Consider the following 26490-nt stretch of genomic DNA (forward strand, 5'->3'; position numbering starts at 1 on the left):
GCTGACCTCATTCTTGGAGCACATACTGTTGCTGAACCTAGACCTGACCAACTGCAGCAACCCCAGATCATAGCACTGCCCCCACAGGCTTGTACAGGAGGCACTAGGCATGATGGGTGCATCACTTCATCTGCCTCTCTTCTTACCCTGATGCGCCCATCACTCTGGAACAGGGTAAATGGACTCATCAGACCACATCACCTTCTTCCATTGCTCCAGAGTCCAATCTTTATGCTTCCTAGCAAATTGAAGCCTTTTTTTCTGTTTTGTCTCGCTGATTAGTGGTTTTCTTACGGATACACAGCTGTTCAGTCCCAATCCCTTGAGTTCCCTTCGCATTGTGCGTCTGGAAATGCTCTTATTTTCACTATTAAACATAGCCCTGAGTTCTACTGCTGTTTTTCTTCGATTTGATTTCACCAAACGTTTAAATGATCGCCGATCACGATCATTCAGGACTTTTTTCCCACCACATTTCTTCCTCGAATACGATGGGTCCCCACTATACTTCCAGTTTTTAATAATGCGTTGGACAGTTCTTAACCCAATTTTAGTAGTTTCTGCAATCTCCTTAGATGTTTTCTCTGCTTGATGCATGCCAATGATTTGACCCTTCTCAAACAGACTTTTTTCCACGACCACGAGATGTGTCTTTCGACATGGTTGTTTAAGAAATGAGAAGCAACTCATTGCACCAGTTGGGGTTAAATAACTTGTTGCCAGCTGAAAGATAATCGCCCATGCAGTAATTATCCAATAGGAGGCTCATAACTATTTGCTTAGTTAAATCCAGGTGGCGACTTTTTTTTTGGACAGGCAGTGTATTTATGGCATACAGATCTAGCAAGCACCAACATCAGTGTAACTCAATACCAACTTTAAGCTTTAGAAGCTTTGCACATTGTTAAACTAAGCCAGCGTGATACGCTTGTGTGTTAACGGGCCAGGAATCCCTGCTACATCTGTACATTTTTGATTTACCTTAAATGTCTCAGATGATAATACTGCTATACGTTTTATTGCACCCTTGGGGGTGGTTCAGTATGACAATGTATTGGCTCCGATGAGCTGAAGTTATTACTTCACGAAGTCTCGCGAGACTTCGCATAATAACTTCAGAAATCGATTTATTAACTTTGCGAAGTAATAACTTCGGCTCTTCGGAACCAATACATTCTAATACTGTACAGAGCGCTCTCTCCGTACAGTATTGAAACTAAGTTTTATGAGAAACTACTTCAGATGTTTCATCCGAAGTCGATTCGCTCATCCCTAATGACAATGCTGCCCTCTGACCAAACATATTGTGCACCCCTGCTTTAGGGGTTTCTAAAACCAAGTCTATAGGCCATCTGTGTAGTGCACAGGCCAGCCTAGCCACTCTACGCCTTTCTTAGTTCCACTCCCTCTCCCAATGAGATTGATAAGGCCAGGCATCCTTACTGCTCAGATGCCTGACCCTGAAATCTTGTGCATGCGCGATGAATGTAGCAGTATCCTCTGCATATGTGCAGTGAAGATGTTTTATAATGTTGTGTTACTTGTGTATATACTGTATCTTTTGCTCCATAAGACACACCTCGGATTTAGTAGAAAAAAATATTTTTCTTCAGACCCCCAATCTTCATCAGACCCTCAATCCTAATCAGACCTTAGATCAGTCTCACACAATCCTCATCAGACCTCAGATCAGACCCCCAATCCTAATCAGACCCTAAATCAGACACCCATTCCTCATCAGACCCCCATTCCTCATTAGACCTGTCACGGAAGGTGTACAGGAAACAAGACAATGCAACATGAATATATGACTCACTGGATCCAAAGCTAAGGAACAAAAGGGAGACCCCTGCATAAGACCTGGCACTCTCCCTGACTGCTCAGCCTATGCGAAAATCCCAAAGGTGGATGATCGCATATCCACGTACCTCGACTATATAACACCTGAACACCTTACAATAGTGAGGGGACACGACCACCGGCTCCCTACACCAGACACGGAGGGAGTCAGGGTCACCTGGGATCCAGCAAACAGAAAAATAACAAATAAATGAACAGCACTTAACTTGTAGAAGACTGGGAAATAAGATCAGCATGCACACACACTCCAGGAAGTTGTATAAGCCGCCCAGTAATGCATTATGGGGAGGAATTTAAAGGGATGCAATCAGTCCAACTACATGACAGCTGAGAGAGGCTAACGAGATGAGGAACTGAACACCACAACAAAGAAAACTCAAGGAGGAGGTTCTGAAAGGCTTCTGTCAGAGCTTCTCAGCTGTCTGGTTGTGACAAGACCTCAGATCAGACATTAAAGAAATAAATGAGCTTACCTCTTCTTCTTAGGGCAGTACTGCAGTCAGGACAGTGCAGTGCGGCACACAGAGACTACCAGGGTGCGGTATGTACAGCCAGCATCAGGAGCAATACATTCCCTGCTCACTAGTTCTACTGAGAACTAATGAGCACATCCATAATGGAAGCCCTCAGTAGGCCCTCGCTCCATAAGACACACTGCAATTTTCTTCCCCCCACTTATGGGGGATAGAAGTGTGTGTGTGTGTGTGTATATGTATATATATATATATATATGTGTGTGTGTGTATATATATATATATATATATATATGTGTGTGTATATGTATCTGTGTGTGTATATATATATATATATATATATATATATATATAGTGAGGCAGTGACAGGTCTCATATACGAAGGAAGGTATGTGTCTCCCAGAATGCTGCAGGAAACATATTAGAAGGGATGCACCTAAAACTTGCCACCAAGGTACCCAGCCTTGGTGGAGTGGAAGCCACTAGCTAGAGTGTCCACTAAGATAGATATTGGACACTGTTGTTACCTAGTATAGCTTGCATCAGCTAATCCGGGCCTGTCTTTTACTGGGAGTAGGCAAAGAGCTGGGTGGGTGCTTACTCCCCGCGATCCACTCCGGGGTTTTTACGTGGCTCATGTTCACAATTGTGTTTTAAAAGTGAGCAGCAGGAAGCCGGGTATGTCTGAGTGAGAGGCTCCAGATCACACACTGAAAGGCACTTGTGACGCAAACACTGGCCTGTGGGCTGATTACCTGACCCGGCTGCGATCCGGATGTAACTGAACTGTGTGTTGGCTGGAATAAGCAATAAACCGTGTTGAAGAGACTTTGTTGTGTCCCTGTCTTTCTTCAAAACTGGTCATAGGAGCCCAAGGTATTACAATATATAGTGACACAGTGAGAGGTTTCGTCTGGGAAAACAGGTATTTTCCTCCCAGCATGTGCTGCTGGGCTGATTTACAGCCAGGTGAGGTCAAATACCGGACCGGTATTAAGCGAACATACAGCTATGGATACAATTAAGAGAACACTGCAAAATTATCAGTTTCTCTAATTTCTAGGTATGTGTTTTGATTAAAGTGAGCAGTTTTGTTTAATTCTATAAACTACTGACAGCATTTCTCACTAATTACAGAAAAAAATATTGTATTTTAGAGCAGCTTTTTTTTTAGCAAATGACAATTATACAAAAAATGCTTACAAAACAAGTCCATATTAATTTTCAAACAGCACAGTTCTAATGTTTCAATTTAGATAGAGTCCAGAATTCATTATTTTGTGGAATAACCCTGATTTTTTAATCCCAGCTTTCATACGTCTTGGCAAGCTTTCCATCAGTCTTTCACATTGGATAACTTTATGCCTCTCCTGGTGCGGAAATTCAAGCAGGTCAGCTTTGTTTGATGGCTTCTGACCATCATTTTTCTTTTTGATCACATTCCAGAGGTTTTCAATGGGGTTTAAGTCTGGAGATTGAGCTGGCCATGACAGGGTCTTGATATGGTGGTCCTTCATCCACACCTTGATTGATCTGGCTGTGAGACATGGGGCATTGTCCTGCTGAAAAAAAACAATCTTCAGATTTGGGAAACCTTGTTAGAGCAGAAGGAAGCAAGTTTTCGTCCAGGAGAACTTTGTAGATGGCTTGATTCATGTGTCCTTCACAAAGACAACTCTGCCCAATTCCATCCTTGCAAAATCCCCCCCATCATCACCCCCCCCCCCCCCCTCCTCCCGATCCTGCACCAAATTTCACAGTGAGTGCAACACACTTTGGCTTGTAGGTCGCTCCAGATTTCCGTCTAACCATTACATGACCTGGTGTTGGGCAAAGCTAAAAATAGAACTCATCAGAGAAGATGACCTTTCTCTAGTCCTCTATGGTCCTGTCCTTATGGTCTTTTGCAAACTTCTTTTTTGATTAAGGCCTTTTTTCTATCATTGCACAACTTCACCGTCCTTGCCGTTCATGTCACCCCAGCTCCCTGTTGTCATTCTTTTTGTAGACCACTTGATGTGATTCTACAGTTGTTAAGTAAGATTGGAAAGAGGTGGTGGTCATCACGGTCAGTAGACAGTTGTTTCTGCCCTCTGACACTCTAGCTTTGTTGTCCCCATTGTTTGCTGCTTGACCTTGTTCTTATGAACTGCTGTCTTTGAACTTTTAAGGATGGACGCAACCTGACTCTCACTGTATCCCTCTGCCAGTAAAGCTAAAATTGAACCCTTCTTCTCCTCACTCAGAACTTTTCTGTTCAATCCTTTTGGCATGGTCTGTACAGTAATTATTTTTGGATTACACTTACTTTTCGGGCACTGTTTTTGCCATCCGGCTGGTTCTATAACCAAAGAATAAATGATGACTGCAGGAGTGGTTCTTATACTAATGCTCATTAAATAAGAATTGGTGTGGGTTATCACCTAATTTGCACCTTAATATCTAGAATGAGGTGTACCTGTGATGGAACTCAAAAACACTGAAATGGAATGGCTGCTATACATGTGGAGATGCTGACTTAAAGGGGTTTTGCCACTTCAGCAAATAGCATTTATTATGCAGAGAAATTTTTCATGGTTACGACCACCCTGCAGTCCAGCAGCGGTGGCTGTGCTTGTACACTATAGAAAAAAGTGCTTGACTCAAAAAAAAGTACCAGCTTACGTGATCTCCCACAGTCCCAGCCACCAGAGAGGCTGGCATTTTTCCTATAGTGTGCAAGCACGACCACCGCTGCTGGATTACACGGTGGCTGTAACCCTTGGAAACGAGAAGTGTATAATGTGATGGAAAAATAAACCAAGCCAGCAAAGGAGGCAATATGGACAATCACAATACACTAGTAAGTGGCTTTGGGGGATGATGACACCTATAATGTTATATCATCCTTATAATAAATTCTTTGTGACATTATGAGGAAAATCATACAATACCAATAAATTAAAAGAGAAAGGCAGCTCTCACCTGTGTCTCCTTGTAACGAGCACGGACATAGCACCTGGATTGCGCTATTAGTAGAAACTCCAAAAAAACTCTGCCTGTCCAGCTTCAAGATTAGATAACTTTATTCCAGCGGTTTAAAAACTTCCAACACACGGATAATCTTGTGACGCGTTTCAGACCACTCTCAGTATAAAAAAAGATGACTTCATCATGACATTAAAAAAGCTCAAAAGATTGCACTATATATGCCCCGCCTACACCTGACCATGCAATCAGGAAATCACGTGACTCGGGCAACCACAGTGCAATCAGGACAACATGTGATATTTAAAAATATACCAAAATCAAAATGTGAACAATAAATAAAATACACTGAATTAGTATTACTAAGGGCTCTTTCACACCTGCGTTCTTGTCTTCCGGCATAGAGTTCCGTCGTCGGGGCTCTATGCCGGAAGAATCCTGATCAGTTTTATCCTAATGCATTCTGAATGGAGAGAAATCCGTTCAGGATACATCAAGATGTCTTCAGTTCCGGACCGGAACGTTTTTTGGCCGGAGAAAATACCGCAGCATGCTGCGCTTTTTGCTCCGGTCAAAAATCGTGAAGACTTGCCGCAAGGCCGGATCCGGAATGAATGCCCATTGAAAAGCATTGATCCAGCCTTAAGCTAAACGTCGTTTCGGCGCTTTTTCTGAATGGTTACCATGGCTGCCGGGACGCTAAAGTCCTGGCAGCCATGGTAAAGTGTAGTGGGGAGCGGGGGAGCAGTATACTTACCGTCCGTGCGGCTCCCGGGGCGCTCCAGAGTGATGTCAGGGCGCCCCAAGCGCATGGATGACGTGATCACATGGCACGTCATCCATGCGCATGGGGCGCTCTGACGTCACTCTGGAGCGCCCCGGGAGCCGCACGGACTGTAAGTATACCGCTCCCCCACTCCCCGCTCCTACTATGGCAACCAGGACTTTAATAGCGTCCTGGCTGCCATAGTAACACTGAAAGCATTTTGAAGACGGATCCGTCTTCAAATGCTTTCAGTTCACTTGCGTTTTTCCGGATCCGGCGTGTAATTTCGGCAAGTGGAGTACACGCCGGATCCGGACAACGCAAGTGTGAAAGAGGTCTTAAACAAATAGTTGCTAGAGGTTGGCACATAAATAATACCCTAGAAAATATATGACACATAACCTAATACTGCAAAAAAAAGATTGTGTCTTTTATTTAATCCCTGCGGATGAGGTGTGGCTAACTGAAACATCCAGTATGCCTCCCTATTGAACAATTTTCTTCTGTGACCTCCTCCTCCGGCTGGGACCCCTACTCTCTCAATGCCCTGCGCGTTCAACCTGGGTTGTCCCCACCATGACAAACCACAAAATGTAGACTGACCGCAGCAGACACATTGTGGCTCTCATGGTGGGGCACATCAGATATGTGTTTACGTATTCTGGTCTTTATCTGATTGGATGTGCATCCCGCGTATTGCAAACGGCAATCCATGCATGTAATCAGATAAATAGCATTCTTGGTGTTGCAGTTGAGGTAAGATTTAATCATAAACTCTTTGTCATTAGCAGTAGATTTGAACTGGTTAATAACTAACATGTGGTCACAGCAAATGCATCTGCCATGACCACACTTAAAGCTCCCTTTACTGCTCATCCATGTGGGTTTGGGGGTAACAGAGTCCCAAAACATACTTGTAATTTGCCAAGGGTGGGAGCCTTTTCGTGCTGCATATCTGATGCCACCCTCCACAATATCTGACCACTGATTGTCATAACTAAGAAGAGGTAGATGTTTTTTAATGATTTTACAGACTTCACTGAATTGCTCACTGTATTGTGTCACAAAAGTAGTGGCACTGTTTTTAGTGGGACATAGATAATACCTTCTACAAGGGGCTTGTTTCTCGGGAAAGAATAAATGTACTGTATAAGCAAGATAAAAGTGAAAGACTTTGAAGTCACTGGCATTTTTGACGAGGCGAGAATGGACTTTATTTTCTCTTCTAGGTGTCGGAATATAACCGGCTTTTGTCATATAAAGGAAAGACCTGAAACTCTCTGATCTTTTGTGCAAAATCTTGATACAGTTCCACCTGCTCTATGTCCAATAATGTATGATCCCTATAAATGTTTCTTTGCATCATTCACTTTGGATAATATAAATGGAAGCAGCGGGGAATATTGGATACTTAAAGGGGTATTCCCGAATTTTACTGTCCCTCAGATCGGTGGGGGTCTGACCCCTGGTACGTCTCGCCAGAGCATGCAGACATGGCTCCATACATTTTGTTGCGGCCATGCCTGGTTACGGCATGTCTCTCCTCATTCACTTGTATGGGACCGAGCTGCCATAACCAGGCATGGCACTGCTCAATGGACAGAGCTGTACCTGGTTATAGTGTGTTGCACTGCAACGATCTGGTATTGATGACCTATTCTAAGGATAGGTTATCAAAAAAAAAGTCCTGAGAACCCTTTTAAGGGATTTACAAAAACGAACAACACGGTTTAGTGAATACCTCTGTGTCTATTGTGTGAGTTATCACCATAATCCAGAGCATCTGGATAGCATGCTTCATATACTCTCTTGTTATTTGCTTAGATTTATTAACCTTCGCAAAGAATTAATCATTCATTTTTTATGATTATAATTTCGTAATTGCTGTATAAAATAAGCTATGTGACTGAAAAATCTAATAAAATTACAAAAAAAAGCCCATGATTAATTGCTCCCAGCTATTTAAAATTCTCATCTAAGAAAAGAGTGGATAATTGCACCTCATAAAAAAAAAAAAAAAAAAAGTTTGAACCAAGAAAGAAGTTGTGTATAAAGTACAACTTCAAGCACAAGTTATGTCGTCAAAGATGAAAGCTCCAAATATTGAAAAAGCTTTGAATATAAATGGTAAGAAAATCCACCCAAACAGCACCTCTGCATTGGGGCTTGTGCACACCATCTTGTTACATCTCCATTTTATACATGCCAATCATAGGGTCCCTAAACTGATTCAGAGGCTTTTTTTCTGTCAGATTTAGTACAAATCTATCAGAAAAAAATTCATGGCATTCTGCGTGGAACTCTCCATTGCATCTAGAGAAAAGTATCTCCATACGTGAGGCACATGACAGAGACTGTAGGGCAGCACACGGAGCCCATGCAGTAGGACACAGGGAGCTGTCCCTGGCAGCCCAGGGACCAGCAGTGGCCTCCATGCCTGGTATGTATGGAAGCCTATTAGGTCCTGCTATAGGCACAATACCCGACAGTAAGAATACACTGCAATACAGAAGTATTGCAGTGTATTACACAAGCTATTGTATGGTGAAATCCCTAGTGGGAAGTTAAAAAATCAAATAATAGTAAAAAAAAATAAAAAATTCCCATTCATCATGTAAGAATACAGGGGATTAGTTTTTAAGGGACTTAGTGGAAAAAATAGTCACTTTTTTAACCAGCGGTACGACAATATTTAGTCGCACTGCTGTTTTCACATCGTGTTTGGAAGCTGGGTAGAGCAGGGCTGGGGCTGGAAACAGGCGTAAATGTTTGTTAAAAACTGCACAAACCAGGGGCTTGCGTCGTCTTCCCACCAGGTGCAAGGACTTCCATAGATGCACCTATTTTATGACTAGGCACAAGGGAGGGGGAAACTAAGACCTGCGTAAAATGCCATCTTAGTAAATGTCTAGGGTCTATAAAAGTCCAAACTGTTAAAATATCACACTATTTATCCCACATAGTGAACGGCATAAAGAACTAAAAATACCCAGTGCCAGAATTACTTTTTTTTGTCACCTTGCAGCCCAAAAATATTAAATAAAAAGCGATTAAAGAGTTGTATGTACCAGTAAAAACTACAACTCACCATGCAAAGAACTAAACCCTCACACAGCTTTGTGGAAGAAATAAAAAAGTTATGGGTCTAAATATAGCCAGAAAATCATTTTTATTTTTGTAAATTTGGTAAAAGTAATCAATCGTAACAAAAACTGTATACATTTGGCTTCATAATTGTACAGACCCACAGAATGAAGTGAATGTCAGTTTTACTGTACATTATAAACACCATAACAATGGGAGCATTGGGTTTTTTTCCCACAATTTTTTTAGTTTCTCAGCACATTATATGGTACATTAAATGATTCCATTAACATAGCACTCGTCCTGCAAAAAACAAACTCCCATAGAACTGTCTCGATGAAAAATAAAAAAAGTGGTGGTGGGGATGTAAAAGTGATAATGAACAATGGAAAACCGGCACCAGGGAGTGAAAGTGCAAGTAAGATTGGAATCACTTAGAAAGGCGCAGCAGGTATGACCATTGCAAACTAGAGTAATAGTCTTTTTTTTAGATTGCTTTTATCGTGTGTAGATTTCCCACTTTTGCCAGCACTAATGCATCTCCAAACCGTCTTTAAGACGTTTATCATGTACAAATTCCCCACTTTCGCCAGCACTAATAGACCCCACAGCCCTGGCATCTCGTAGACTAGGCTGCCGACGTAAGGTGGCCTACTACAGTAAATAACAGGACAAGGACCAACCAGCCCCCTCCTCCACAATTGTATTCAACTATATTATTCTCCTGAGAACACAAATACAGTTGAATGTGGTGGCTGCTTGGGGATCTAGGACACTGGCCAAAGATCGGAGGTATGCGCCCTGGATGCCCAGTGCTCAACACCACTGGTACTAATATGTTATCTGAGGATGTCTCGAAGACTCTGGAGTGTCCTTTACGCAGTTGTCCATAACGGCCTTCCACTTCTCTTACTATCCAGGTTAGAGCCTGTTTGTATTGATCTGCCCAGGTAGCAGGGCCGGCGTCATAACCCGGCATCCCCGGGCAAGTGCCGGGGCCCAATGCTCCTGGGGGGGCCCACTGAGCTGCTATGAGCACTTCCATCAATACAGATGGGAGCTCTCACTGCTGTCATTTCAGTTACGCAGTACCCCTTTGGTGGGGCCCTCTGAGCTGCAGAGACTCAGAACACGCCCCCTCTACACAGGACACATGCTGCCTGAGGAGAGAGACCAGAGGGCTGGAGCTGTGAGTGAGTCTGCACTGTGACTGTTTCTTGTCTGTGGGACAGAAGGGGGGGGACTCTCCGATCGGCTTCTGCTTCATTCTATTTAGTTGTATTACTGTTTCATTAAGCAGTTTGCCTCCATGATACCTGCCCCCCCCCCCCACATCTGCCCCCCCCCATATCCTGTCCTATCTTATCCTCATGGGGCCCCTGCTGTCTCCTTTCCTCCCTCATGCATCCAGAGCTCCTGTTTCACCCTCCTATCTCCTGTTGCTGCCCTGCACAGACCTCCTGCCCCTACTTCTTGTATGAATCCCCCTCAGAGCCCCTTCAACCTACTGTCCATCCAGGGCCCCTGTCTCACTCCTCTGCCTCTCATTATGGTGGCGTATGAACCGCATTCACCATAAGGACCTTCTAACGTCACAGGGTCATGTGACTGTGCCCCCCACCCCGTACTGTGCCCACTTATACCCTGCATTCTGCCCTCTTACCACACCCTGTGCAGTGCCCGTAGTCATTCCCTGTACTGTGCCCTCTTATACCCTTTTATCCGGTCACTGTATGGTGGTTTTATCATTGTATGGCGGTGTTATCACTATATGGCGGTGGTATCCAATAAATGCATGGCCATAACTGTATCCCCTTCCCTGCCCACGCCATCCTTTTTTAGACCTGGCATGAGCGGGAAAAGATACAGATTGTGGTGCTAAGGACCTTTGTGCCACAATCTGTGTCAGAAATACGCCTAAGGCTACTTTCACACCTGCGTTTAGGTGCGGATCCGTCTGGTATCTGCACAGACGGATCCGCACCTATAATGCAAACGCTTACATCCGTTCAGAACGGATACGTTTGCATGATGATGCAAACGGATCCGTTAAGACTTTACATTGAAAGTCAATGGGGGACGGATCCATTTGAAAATTGAGCCAAATTGTGTCAACTTCAAACGGATCCGTCCCCATTGACTTACATTGTAAGTCTGGACGGATCCGTTTGCCTCCGCACGGCCAGGCGGACACCCGAACGCTTCAAGCAGCGTTCGGGTGTCCGCTTGCTGAGAGGAGCTGAGGACAAACGCTGCCAGACTGATGCATTCTGAGCGGATCCGCGTCCACTCAGAATGCATTGGGGCAGTACGGATGCGTTCGGGGCCGCTTGTGAGAGCCTTCAAACGGAACTCACAAGCGGAGCCCCGAACGCTAGTGTGAAAGTAGCCTAACATAGACGTATTTCTATATAATAAATGACCCCCTAATTGTATTATTATTCGGGGGTAGGGCTAATATCTTTATAGTATATAGATTCTAGTGTATTATACTGGGCCCTGTATTTCCCAGTAGAAAATGATCCTTGGGAAACACAGTCCTCACCCCTGACCACCAGGACCAGGCAGCGCTCTGTCAGTACATGGCGGCCTCCCCTCTCCGCCACGCTGCTCCGCTGTGTACTGGTGCTTATTCTGACACTGGGGCTGGGTTCACATCCCATTTGTGCCATCCATTTAATGTATACCAAAAATATATGCGTTACCAGATGCCTCAGACTGATGCCGTACAGTGGCGTCCGTTCACCATACAGTTCCATTGTAAAAAAACATATACGTTAACGTATGCATTTTTTACTTGACTCTGCAGGATACAAAAACGTGGAGTGCTGCACATTTGTATACATCAAACCGATAGGAAAAACGTGATGGGGGGGGGAGGGGCGTACTAAAATTTGCTGTGGGGCCCTGTCAGTTCTAGCTACATCACTGCACATCTCCTTCTCTCCTCCAGGCCTGGCTCACTGCTGCAGTGGGCCGGAGGAGAGAAGGAGCGCAGGGAGCTGCGGTTAGTGAATGACAGGACCGCCGGCTCCCCTGCTCTCCAGCAATGATAGGTATGTGAGGGGGCCACTGGGGGGTCATTCACCACACTGTGAGGGCCCCTTACACAGTATAATGACTTCCAGTGCCCCCCATTTAGTATAATGATCCCCATTGACCCTCCACTTAGCATAATGACCACCAGAGCCCCCATTAAATATAATAACCCCTCGTGCCCCCTCCATACAGTATAACCCCCAGTGTGGGGGCGATTGGGGGTCATTATTCTGAATGGAGGGTCACTGTGGGGTCATTATACTGTGAGGGCCCTTTACATAGTATAATGACCCCCCCAGTGTCCCCCATTTAGTATAATGACCCCCAGAGCCCCCTCCATACAGTATTCCCCCAGTGGGGGCTACTGGGGGTCATTATTCTGAATGGGTGCGACTGGGGGTTATTATTCTGAATGCAGGGCCACAGGTGGTCATAATACAGGGGGGGGGGGGGGATTGGGGGTTCATTATACTGTGTGAAGGGCCACTAGTAGTCATTATACTGTATAGGGGCCACTGGGGGTCATTATACCGTGTAGGAGCCACAGGGGGACATGTCAATGTAAAATAATGCCTCATGGGGGCCCACTGGGATTTATCGCCCAAGGGCCCACATGAACCTGGAGCCGGCCCTGCCAGGTAGTATCCCACATATACTTTTTTAGTATTCTCTAATGCTTCATTTGTGCTGCAGAGGGCACAAGCAAGGGATGCCAGCAGTGAGACCCACTGCAATGAGCTGCTGCCAAGGGGACCCATCATCTAAGATAGTTGTCCAAACCAGACATCGCCTTTAAGAACTTTTCTAAGTATAAGCATGTGGTTTGGTTTTCTCATCCATCACTGTTAACCTCACTTTACCATTCTGTATGTGAATTTAATGGGAAAATACGAGCGCTGCATCTCTAAGTAGAGATTATAAATGATTTCATGTCTGGAGAATTAATCTTTTGTGGTGTTCCTTGGTTGATCCTTTGCAATTTGAACTCTGTTAAACTGACCCATGACAGTCTATCACAGCTCTGTAAAAGATATTTACAAGATACAATTTGCCTCATTAATCTGCTCTTGGATGTAACTTTGTTATCGATTCATTTGCTCACACACTATGCCTCCACCCGCGTTCCCAACGTTCGTTAGTTTGTCATTTTCTCGTTATTTGAAATATTGGGCAGACACCAACATTTTTTTTCTCTGTGCAATTTATCTCGGCAACATCTGTGCAGTAACACCCCAAGCTACCGAAATCCTCTCATGTCAGTTTCATCATTTATGCCAAGCGGAGAAAAATCTGCTGCTTCTCATATGGGAATCAATCAATATGGAATTTATTTTCACTGTCAAGATCACACAACCTTCGTTAGACATTAAATAAATGGAGGCTGACAAAACGTTGAAGGCATCTCAGAAATGTGCCGCTATTTGAGACCTTGAAATAATTTAGTAATTAAAGCATTGTCTGCCTCCCACGTTTTTTTTTTTCTCCTGAAGCGCAATCCCAGTTGTCGCATACATAACACTGAGAAGATGACTTAAATACCAGCTGTACTATTGAGTGCAAATTACAGGTGTCATTTACGGGGTTGTGTAGCAGACAAGGCTGAAATTACTCGTTGAACATCTTAATCCATTCATCTTGCCAGAAGAGCTTTGCCAGCTGATCCAATAACGGTGAGAGATACAAGAGGGGCATGTACCACAACATATTCTGGCAGCAGGATAATAGAAGAGTAGACATGTTTAAGCAGAGGTGTGAAAAAAAGATCGGAAGCTGTGTTGTGCACTATAATTGATGAGTGGATGCACTGTCTACCTACGTTGGAGTTAATTAGAGCCATTGAGGCATATGACTTGGTTGGTGAAAGATCCACGGTCTTGCACATGGTGTAGGACTCACAATCTAGCTGATGGGTCACTGAGTTTTCATAAAACTTATGACATGTTATAAAGACATATCAAACGTTTTGATCGGTGGGGCTCTGAGTGCCGAGACCTCAATCAATCGCTAGAATGAGGAGAGAGAAGCACTCACATAGAGCGTTCTCTCTACTCGCTGTAGGAGATGAAGAGAGATGGACTTAATAGAAAGTCTATGAGTCCATCTCAATTCCATCACTTGCAGTGAAGAGAGAGAGGGCGATGGGGGTCTCAGCACTCAGAGCCCAACCAATCAAAACCTTTGATATGTCTATGACTCAGTGACCCATTGAATCTTTCTGGCCAATCCTCTTGGAACATCTGTGAGACTCCTAGAGAAAATGAATGTTTCCTGGAAGAGCTGGCTAATCTCCTGGGTGCCCCACATGCTAACCAATACCCATTCCTTCTGTTAACTCTGCTCCTCGACACCTCTGCAGACCATGTCCTGATGCTGATCTGCATCGGTATGTTGTCTGCCCCAGCACCCTGGAGCGGAGGGAAGCACAGGAAGGGGGAGAGGTGAGTAACTGCAAATCTGTTTGGTCTGAGGTCTGTAAATGATTAGTTTGGAGTCTGGTCTAGTGTCTGTAAAGAGGAAGTGTGTTCATTCTGGAGTCCTTAAACAGGTTAGTTTATTTTTATGTCTGTAAACAGGGGAGTTTGGTCTGGGGTTTGTAAACATAGGGGGTTTAGGGTCTATAAACTGGGTGCTGAGACCCCCATCAATCGCTAGAATGAGGAGAGAGAAATACTTGTTTATTGTGTTGGGTCTATAATTTGGGAGCATCAGGTCTGGGGTCTGTAAACAGTGGGGGAATCTGGTCTGAGGTCTATGTACAAGGGGGTCTGGTCTGGGGTATGTTTACAGGGGGATCTTTGCAAGGGATTGGGCTAGTATAAATGTGAGTGTGGCTTGGGGTCTGTACAAATGGGGGCCTGGTTTGGGGGTTTATATTTTATTTAGAAGGTCTGATGTATGGTATGTATCATTTTGGGCTGTGGTAAAAGAGGTCTTATGTACTATTTGTCATTCAAGTGTCATAGTTTGTGGCATGTCGTATATGAATGGGCAGGCATAAGGAAAATATATTGCAGGGCACAATATGCACTTTTGGTTGCCATCTTTGGAATCTTCTTGATGTCCCTTCTCAAGAGTTGGCAAATATAGTTTATATTATAAAACATTGTGTCTGGAAAGGTACTGGGGTGGGTGTGTATCATCATAATGATTAGATGAGTAAGGTAAAAGAATCCAGGAAAGATGGGTTGCTTCAATGTAGTTTGCTGAGACACTTTTCTTTAAATAGTTTTATGAGCTAGATATGTATGGGATGGCAGGTAGGTGTTAGTAGTGGGACTTGCCATCCTCTCCCCACTCCAGTACACCACTTTCCCCTAGCCTGAGGCAAATCCAGGTGTCGCTGCTGGGCTCATTACTGTGGCGATAAATAAAGGGCCAAAATGCTCATTCACTGTTAGAGCCTGGAAACATGCTTGTTATGAAAGCCTAATCTATGTGTGTTGAAGACATAGGTGAGGCAACTAGTTAGCGCCCAGACGGGCAGGCATAATGTTGGGCTACTGTTATTGTTTTGGATGAAACTAAAGGTTTTGGACTTTTAACCTGTTGAATCCAGTGGACTCTGTCATGGCCAACCTCATCCACATGTATAAATCTCAACAATTATTATTGGGAATAACAGTAGTTGGGTAATTTGGTTGAGTTGACTAATCAAAGCCAAGAAATGTGACTATATCAAACGGCACATAACTTGTGTAAAGAATGAATAGCAAATGGTTTCTATAAGAACGTTTACTGAATACCGCCCTTAGGCTCTGTTCTCACTAGCAACATGGCTTCCATTCATAAGGTGGCATGACAGCCATGACTGAGCTGTTTATGAACGGATCCTGATGGGCCTCATTGACTTACCTCGAGGTCTTTTGGGTGTCCGATATTCTAATAGTGTTGCATAATAAACTATTCTTGCTCACAAAAAACCGAAACCCCTGACGAAAAGGGGGAAAATATAGGTGTGAATAGCAACTTGGATATACCCCATGTACTGAAGAGGCAAATATGGAAGAACACAGTGAAGTTCTTTGCCCAGCGCATTGAAACTAAGATGGAAAAGATCTGTTGAGATGTAAAAGATGCACTTTTATACCCGGTTCTGTGCTGTAGTATAACAAATAGTTTTTTTGTCATTCAGGAATGCTGCATGTGCTGCCCATTCAGACGGCTGTATGCTGTCCGCAAAAATGCGTAACCGTTTTTTTGGCGGACAGTTCAGCATGTGTGCAAAAAAATTGCCTTCCTCATTTTTGCAGACCCATAGACTTCAATCGGTCTATGTCCTGATTTTTACTGACAAGTATAGGACATGTTCTATTTGTTTTGCGGAACCGTGGAACAGAAGAAAAGTGAATGGGTCTGCATCTAATCCGCAAAAAAAATGATCTACATTTTTGCGGACAGCATATGGCTGTCTGAATGAGCCCTATGGTTTTGTTTGTGTATTAAACGTCTTTGAAATTTTCCAACATCCAATTCTAGGTCATGCAATGGAGAATACACCAAGAAGAAGCTGCTAGATTAGAATCTGCTATCGCTGCTCGGAGACAACAGGAGGAGGAACATCAAGAAAAGCAAAGAAGAGAGAAAGAAAAGCTGCAGCGAGCAAACGAAAAAGAGGAAGTATGAACGCTCTAATCATCTGCATACGTTACTTAAGAGATTACAGAAAATATCTTGATGCATCCTAATTAAAACTGTTTGTTACTTCTGGCAGCGCACTGGATAAGTGTGTATACACAGCATTCAGACAAAGATTGTTTAAGACCTCGCTAAAGCCATTAATGCCTCAAAGGAACTAAATCTTATCCGCACTGCATTGTGCTAGGAGTGGAATGTGTCCTGAATTATTCCATAAATGTGGGTTTTTCTGTAACAGACTGTGGGAACTCTCCAAGTGCTGCAGTCAAGTACCCTGCACTGCAGTACAATCCTGTCGCAACTCCTTCCATTGCAAACTTTACTCACAGTGGGATATCGGCTCAATATCTATATTTTATACCAGCACAAATGATGGGAACTGTAGCTCTACAAATATCTGGAAATATGCAAGCCTCTGCTGTCCTGCTGTGAAAAGGGATCAAACTAATGCATCCACCATACACCCCAGATCATCCACCATACACCCCAGATCATCCACCATACACTACAGATCATCCACCATACACCCCAGATTATACACCCAAGATCATCCACCATACACCCCAGATCATCCACCATACACTACAGATCATCCACCATACACCCCAGATTATACACCCAAGATCATCCACCATACACCCCAGATCATCCACCATACACCCCAGATTATACACCCAAGATCATCCACCATACACCCCAGATAATTTACCATACACCCCAGATAATTTACCATACACCCCAGATCATCCACCATACACCCCAGATCATCCACCATACACCCCAGATCATCCACCATACACCCCAGATCATCCACCATACATCCCAGATCATTCACTATACACCCCAGATTATTCACCTTACACTCTAGATCATCCACTATACACTCCAGATCATCCACTATACACTTCAGATAATCCACCATCCACCCCATATCATTCACCATACACCCCTAATCATCCACCATACACCCCAGATCAGGGATGGCCAACCTGCGGCTCTCCAGTTGTTGTAAAACTACAACTCCCACCATTCCCTGCTGTAGGCTGATAGCTGTAGGCAGACTAGGCAAGCTGGGAGTTGTAGTTTTGCAACAGCTGGAGAGCCGCAGGTTGGCCAGCCCTGCCCCAGATCATCCACTATACACCCCAGATCATCCACTATACACCCCTGATCATTCACCATACACCCCTGATCATCCACCATACACCCCAGATCATCCACCATACACCCCAGATCATCCACTATACACCCCAGATCATTCACCATACACCCCAGATCATCCATCATATACCCCAGATCATCCACCATACACCCCAGATCATTCACCATACACCCCTGATAATACATCATATACCCCAGATAATTCACCATACACCCCAGATCATCCACCATACACCCCAGATCATCCACCATACACCCCTGATAATCCATCATATACCCCAGATAATTCACCATACACCCCAGATCATCCACCATACACCCCAGATCATCCACCATACACCCCTGATCATCCACCATACACTCCAGATCATCCACCCCATATCATTCACCATACACCCCTAATCATCCACCATACACCCCTAATCATCCACCATACACCCCAGATCATCCACCATACTCCCCAGATTCATCAGTCTCTGCTGCCACTTACAGCGATATAGGCCACTACCCGAGACACTCATCTGTTGACAGCCCCTCATCAGCACAGAGCAGGGTACTGGTGGGCAGAATGAGGTACCAGAAGCCTGTATTACACTTCTCGATTTTTCGTCAGATATTTGCTAACAAGTATTCGCTAACACTTGTTAGAGATCAACTTGTAGTGTAATAATGCCGCCGATTGCCCAATGAACGTGCAAAACTCGATCATCGGGCAATTCAAATATTTTGACAAGTTGTTTGCAGACGGCAGATCATGGTGTCTAATAACGATCTGCCGTTGGCAAACCACTATTCAGCATGGGGACAAGCGATGGCACAGCGATCACTCCTCTCCATGCTGCGGAGGAGATCGCTGCATGTAATAGAAGCGGTCTCCTCCGCTAGCGAGCAGGCGAATGCCGATAGGGAATGCTTCTCTCCCGACAATCGTCTTCCACATCGGGCTGTGTAATACAGACGTTAGACACCGCTCATACGGAGAGGGATACTGGCTCACATTGAAGAGATTTATTTGCACGTGGAAAATTATTTTTCATCCTTTTTTCCCCATGGAGCATTGTCTGAAGGTAAGTCACCATGACCCCCTTTGAGCAAATTTAGGCCAATGCCAATATTAATTGATTTAAAGGAGTTGTCCATGAATTTGATGTTTATGGCCTATCTTCCAGATAGGTCATCAATATCTGCTCGCTAGGGGTCCGACTCCTGTCACCCCTGCCATTCATCTGTTTGAGGAGGCTGTGGAGCTCTGGTGAGTGCTGCAGCCTCCTCACAGTTTACCAAGCACAGTGCCAAACACTGTATAGTGCAGGGCTCAGCAACCTTCAGCACTCCAGCTGTTGGAAAACTACAATTCCCAGCATGCTCCATTAATTTCTATGATAGTCCTTAGAAGAGCAGAGCAAGTATGCATGCTAGGAGTTGTACTTTCACAACAGCTGGAGTGCCGGAGGTTGCCTACCCCTGGTATAGTGGCTGAGTTTGGTATTGCAGCTGAGCCCCAGTCACTTGTGAGCTGTGCCTAAGCCTTGTGACCGGCCTCTTCAAACAGCTGATTGGTGGGGGTACTGGGAGTCGGACCCCCACCAATCAGATATTGATGACTTGTCCTAAGGATTGGCCTTAATATCAACCCCTTTAAGTTCACCCATCCCCCTGATTACCCACTAACGTTAGCTTTATTATTTATCATAGACCCTTCCCATGTAACTCCCCCACCAAGCCTACTACTTTGAAGCAGTTGTCTATGCAGGGTCTGCTAACCATCTTAACCCATTTCTGTATCATCTTCCCCTTATCTCGGCCCTACAGCAGGGCAACAGTAATAATAGCACATACTGTACTAGCAAGGGTCCAGAAACAGCGCCACTCTTGTCCATGGGCTGCGTCTGGTAGTGCAGGTTAGCACCACTGGAGTGAGCTTAGTTGTACTTTGAGCAAAGCAATGTCCTTAGACCAATTGCTACTTTCTTCCCCTATAACATTGAGGTCCCAAGAATTTAACATTTCTCTCTAGCCCCTACTCATCATGACCCCAAGTTTAGAAACCTGGAATTTTGACACTTTTGGGGTATGTTCGTTTTGGGCAGTTCTTTTTTTAGTTTTTTTGTTAGAATGGTTCCCTGATGATGAACACAATTTGTCCCACCAAGTCTTCAGTATCCCTGCCACACCACCACAGGGGAAATTAAGCATTACTCAGCGCCTCCTGAAATTAATGTACTGTCCTTGCAATTCTTGGCTTTACCTCCAGAGCAAAATACACTTTTTGTAACCTCTCTTCGCTCTGTTTATTCCAGTGCTTTACAGAGCAGAAGCGTTATAATGGATCAGCGTTTTTGTGTTTCTTATATTCGCTATATAATTACTGTGACACGCAAGTTTCTAAGTTTTATGAAAAAACTGTTTTCAGTTTCCCTTTACATTACATGCTTCACAGTGTGAAGGAGTGTATAATAATAGTCATTATTTATTCTGTATCAAAAACTGCTGCATATTTCCAAAACCACCCTTATGGTCTTATGTCTTCTGTTTAAAAATGACATGGGCTGATACACAGGGCAATCATTGGGAATGAACCAGTCATTCCCAATATTTGCCCACTTGTTAGCTCCATTTACATGCAGCAATTAACCCCTCTGTATGAGCATCAACTACAGTTCACCCCAGTTTCCTCGTTTGTTGGCAGCACATCCCTGTCTACGCATTGCAATGTGCTGCCAACAAATGAGGATTTTCTGTGCCACGATTACTTATCCTTAGGGTAGGTCATTAATATCGGATCGACGGGGGTCCGACACGTGCCGTCTCCGTTCTCTCTTCCTACTCACCACTGCTGTCTATGGCAAACAGGAAGAGAGATGGAAGACAGCACATGCGCATTGCGCGTGCTGTCTCCTCATACAGCTGATAGGCTGGGGTAACGGGTGTCAGACCCCCTCCGATCTGATATTTAAAGCCCAGACAACCCCCTTAAAGGGAACCTGTCACCGGGATTTTGGGTATAGAGCTGAGTACATGGGCTGCTAGATGGCCGCTAGAACCTCCGCAATACCCAGTCCCCATAGCTCTGTGTGCTTTTATTGTGTCCAAAAAAACGATTTTATATATATGTAAATGAACCTTAGATGACTCCTGTCTCCTCCATGCTTCAGAGATGAGTCCAGTGTTCTCTGACTCTGTACCCAGCACCGCCCCGCATCCTCCGAATCTCCTCCTTGCTCCCCGACGTCACAAAGCTAGAGCGCCGTAATCTCTCCATGCGTGAGCTAGCGCATGCACAGTTCGTTCACTGAGGCTGATGCCAGCACAGGGAAGGAACACTATGCTGACACTGCGCATGCGCTAGCTCAGGCATCACGAGATTACGGCGTTCTAGCTTTTTGACGTCGAGGAGCAAGGAGGAGATTCGGAGGATGCAGGGCGGTGCTGGGCTCCTTCACAGTGGGCGTGGCTGGGCTCCGGAAACGTTAGTAACACCTCCTTGGGCTTCTTACTTGCTTCATTTACATATATAAAAAAATCGTTTTTTGGGGACACAATAAAAGCACACAGAGCTATGGGGACTGGGTATTGCGGAGGTGCTAGCGGCCATCTAGCAGCCCATGTCCTCAGCCTCTATACACAAAATCCAGGTGACAGGTTCCCTTTAAGCTGCAATACAGCTTTTTTTTTATAAAGTTCATATGTCTCGTGTTCGTGACGGAAGTTTAAAAGTGGGGACTGGAGCACGGTAGAAGTGGACTGAAGGAGCAGGAACTGAGCATGGAGAAACAGTTAAAGGGGTTTTGCAGTTTGTTTAAACTGATGATCTATCCTCTGGATAGATCATCAGCATCTGATCGGCGGGGTCCGACACCCAGGACCCCCACCGATCAGCTGTTTGAGAAGGCAGCGGCGCTCCAGGAGCGCCGCGGCTTTTTCACTGTTTACCGCAGGCCCAGTGACGTCACGACTAGTATCAACTGGCCAGGGTACGGCTAAGCTCCGTTGACTTGAATGGAGCTTAGCCCTGCCCAGGCCAGTGATACTAGTTGTGACGTCACTGGGCCTGCGGTAAAGAGTGAGAAGGCCACGGCGCTGCCTTCTCAAACAGGTGTCAGACCCCACCTATCAGATGCTGATGATCCATCCAGAGGATAGATCATCAGTTTAAACAAACTGCAGAACCCCTATAAGTATGCTTGTCCTCACGGAAGCCCCAACTTTTCTTTACCATCAAGCTGACTGCATGACCCATGGATGGCCAGTTCTAAACCACATTTTTTTTTCCAATTACCCAAGGTTGTTTGAATACGTCATACCCCTCCAAATCTAATCCAATATTATGCAATATATCAAGTTACCTATCACCTAACATATCAATAAGCTGTAGAGAAGCTCAAAAAAAGTACAAGGCACTTACTAATGTATTGTGATTGTCCATATTGATTCCTTTGTTGGCTTGATTCATTTTTCCATCACATTATACATTGCTCGTTTCCCTGGTTATGACAACCCTGCAATCCAACAGTGGTGGTCGTGCTTGCACACTACACGAAAAAGTGTCAGCCTCTCTGTTGGCCAAGACCGGGGAGCTCACATAGGCTGATGCTTTTTCCTAAAGTGTGCAAGCTCGGCCACCGCTGATGGATTACAGGGTGGTCGTAACCATGGAAACAAGCAGTGTATAATGTGCTGAAAAAATGAATTTAGCCAGCAAAGGAAGCAATATGAATAATAACAATACATTAGTAAGAGGTTTGTATTAACCTTCTCTACATAATAAATGCTATTTGCTGAAGTGACACAACTCCTTTAACATTTATTTGTCCCCCAACTTCTTGTTAACCCATTAAATGTATGTAGGGATGAGCTGAAGAGAGTATGACTGCAGGATCAGACTACACAAGATTTGTTTGTAGTCTGTTACCATGGATATACATAGGAGCTGTAGACAAAATCAACAAACACAGATTTTTTTTACTTTTAGAAAAGCTTTATGTCATTTTACACACATTAGAACAATAAGCTTTGGTTGCGACAATGAAAACAGCCTTTAACACATTTCTATCCACATTGTGTTACCGATAATAGAATTGGGCCAGCTCTGAGTAACGGCTGCTGTGGCTCAGCTCTGAATGCGATCCATAATAACTGAATGTATGTATCAAGAGAAAGATGCGGGTGGATGATATTATGGAACGCATAGCTTTGTCTCCACTTACTTAGAAATGAAATCAACAGTGAAACCACAGAAAAACAATGCCGGGGATTCCAAGCCTCACAGCACATTTATACATAACCGTATTTGCAAGATACAATATCGAGATATTCTGGTGTTGGGGATTTCCTTTTGTATTGCTTGTCACGCAGCCTTAGGCGCAGTTTAGTTTGAACTTTTTTTTTTTTTGCTTCACGCGACAGATACATAAGTACAAAGCTGAGAAACAGCAAGCGTGGGAAGAGCAACAGCGTCGGGACCTGCAGCGCCTCGAGCAGCTGAAAGATATAATGGCCCAGCAAGCTGAGAAAGACCGAGAGCGGTAAGTGCGGTATTGGGCGCACACTGGCATGTACAGTGTAACAAAATGGCTCTGTTTGCCCAGATGGGCTATACCCAGGAGCAAGTACACAAAAGTACAGATCGAATCCAATTTATTGACTTTGCCTCTTACATTTCTTTTTTTTGGGAACATATTGCCATTTTACTATTAAAAAAAAAAAGCCTTCAAATCCTCAGCCAAAAGTAAAGGAAATGATTGCCGTAAATGTTTAATGTTGTGGACGGAGAAGCTGAGCAATTCCTGCAGTTTTCATGGATCTGAAAGATTAATATTGATCCTGCAAACCCAAGGGAGTCTGTAACATACAAAGAACGGGCGCAACCTCAGAGGTCTCATGGCGCTCCCGGGTTCACTTCCTTCATGTGAAGTTTTGCTACTCTCAGAAACTATTGGAAAATGTATGTTTCCAGGGCCAGATTTATCTATAGACACAGCAGGGCAGGCGGACATTGACATGTATGTATTCGTTTGCAGACTTTGTGTATTCATATGTGATTTAGGTACTGCTAGTACCATCAGAGTGAGAGGAGGACATCCATGGAGGGACTGGAGTAATGCTTCAGAGGCTGCTAGATGTTAGGAGCACATTACATGTGTTCTTTTAATTTTTGTAAGCCACACGTGACTTGTTGTGGCCTTCTTGATGGGTCAAGTCTAGGGTGCGGACAGTATGTGTCTGCAGACTCAGGAGATGTAAGTCCGCATGCTTCTCTTTAAAGGGAGTCTTTCACCTAAAATGACCATTATACACCACAAACATGATGATATCGATTACATTCCCCATATTATAATCTTACCTTTCATATTGCTGTCCGTCGCCTATTCTCTCTTAAAAACGCTTTTAATCCATATGCTAAATAGGTTCTGAAGGTGCCCAGGGGCGGCGTTTATGCGGCCGGTGCCCAGGCTCCACGGCGCTGTTCAAATCAAACCCCTCCCCTTTCACCCCTCTGGCCCGCCCTCGGTTCTTGAGATACCATCCTTCAGTCAATGACAAATCCGACGCCTGCGCCTGCGCACTCCATTACCCACTAGAGCAGAGGCAGCAGAGCGTTTAATGCGCATGCGCCGGCCCGTACATCCCGATATTTTGGCAGTTTACTTCCGCCGGCTAGATCGGGCCGGCGCATGCGGATTAAACGCTCTGCTGCCTCTGCCCTAGTGGGTAATGGAGTGCGCAGGCGCAGGCGTCGGATTTGTCATTGACTGAAGGATGGTATCTCAAGAACCGAGGGCGGGCCAGAGGGGTGAAAGGGGAGGCCGCATAAACGCCGCCCCTGGGCACCTTCAGAACCTGATTAGCATATGGAATAAAAGTGTTTTTAAGAGAGAATAGGCGACGGACAGCAATATGAAAGGTAAGATTATAATATGGGGAATGTAATCAATATCATCATGTTTGTGGTGTATAATGGTCATTTTAGGTGAAAGACTCCCTTTAACGACTAGTTGTATAAAAAATATTCGTTATAAAAGAAGGACATCTGTCCATGAGTAGTAAAGAGTGAGGCATTGGCCATCAGTTTTTTTGCCCAGTGTTTATAAGCTACGTAGCTGAATGCACGATGGCTCATTGGTCAGCACTGGTGTCTTGCAGCGCTGGGGTCCTAGGTTCGAATCTGACCAAGAATAACATCTGCATGGAGTTTGTATGTTCTCCCTGTGTTTCTGTGGGTTTCCTCCGGGTTCTCCTGTTTACTCCCACACTCTAAAGACACACTGATAGGGACCTTAGATTGTGAGCCCCACTGGGGACAGTGTGATGCTAATGTCTGTAAAGCGCTGCGGAATATAGTAGCGCTATATAAGTGCGTAAAATAAGTAAATGTGGGAGGGGCTACAGTGGAATTGACATCTCTGCATTGAGGCCCTATTATACCACAGGCCTATGCTGCAAAATTAGTGCACTATTATCATCTTTATTATATACAAATGGCTGGCCATTGACCAATTTTATATATAGTAACTACATATACTCTCTATGTACAAGCATATATACACTTACACATTTATTTTGTTCACATATATGCACACTAACATCATATGAGCAGACATGCATACTGCATACTTCCACAGGGGCAGATTACCGCTATCGAGCGTTCGTACTTACTCTCGTTAGTGATAACCTGTAAAGGTGCCACGATCACTCGATGAATGAGCGAAGCGCTTGTTCATCGGGTTATAGATCGTTGGTGCTGTCACCTAAATCATCGCGTGCTGGCGGCAGATTGTGCCGTCTAAACATCACTCTGCTGCTGGCAAACAATGATTGTGTATGGGGACAAGAGATGGCATTAGTGATCACTCCTCCCCATACTGAGGAGGAGATCTCTGCATGTAAATTCAGCAGTCTCCTTCACTGAGCAAGCAATTCTCAGGAAGGAACACTTTCTTCCCAACAACTGCCAGCTCCATTGGGCCGTATAAAGGGGCCTTAAGAAACCTCCTGTGATAACACAAGAGTGTGTCAGATAAGCTGCTGTGATATCATAGTGGGTGCACATTATGCAAGGTGCTGTGATATCATAGTGGGTGCACTTTATGCAAGGTGCTGTGACATCATAGTGGGTGCACATTATGCAAGGTGCTGTGACATCATAGTGGGTGCACATTATGCAAGGTGCTGTGACATCATAGTGTGTGCACATTATGCAAGGTGCTGTGACATCATAGTGGGTGCACATTATGCAAGGTGCTGTGACATCATAGTGGGTACACATTATGCAAGGTGCTGTGACATCATAGTGGGTGCACATTATGCAAGGTGCTGTGACATCATAGTGGGTGCACATTATGCAAGGTGCTGTGACATCATAGTGGATGTACATTATGCAAGGTGCTGTGACATCATAGTGGATGCACATTATGCAAGGTGCTGTGACATCATAGTGTGTGCACATTATGCAAGGTGCTGTGACATCATAGTGGGTGCACATTATGCAAGGTGCTGTGACATCAT

General features: G+C 44.5%; 1 protein-coding gene across 1 annotated transcript in view; it reads left to right on the forward strand.

Annotated features, from left to right (window-relative positions):
• The window catches only part of CCDC148 (coiled-coil domain containing 148), a 213122-nt gene that overhangs the window by 162647 nt on the left and 23985 nt on the right, over nt 1-26490 (forward strand). The window contains exons 11-12 of the mRNA XM_044305121.1: nt 16666-16806; nt 23392-23510. Of these exons, the coding sequence (XP_044161056.1) occupies nt 16666-16806; nt 23392-23510 (260 nt within the window). The remainder of the gene's footprint in view (nt 1-16665; nt 16807-23391; nt 23511-26490) is intronic.

This window comes from Bufo gargarizans, chromosome 8, assembly GCF_014858855.1.
Source record: "Bufo gargarizans isolate SCDJY-AF-19 chromosome 8, ASM1485885v1, whole genome shotgun sequence".
Classification (NCBI taxonomy): Eukaryota; Metazoa; Chordata; class Amphibia; order Anura; family Bufonidae; genus Bufo; species Bufo gargarizans.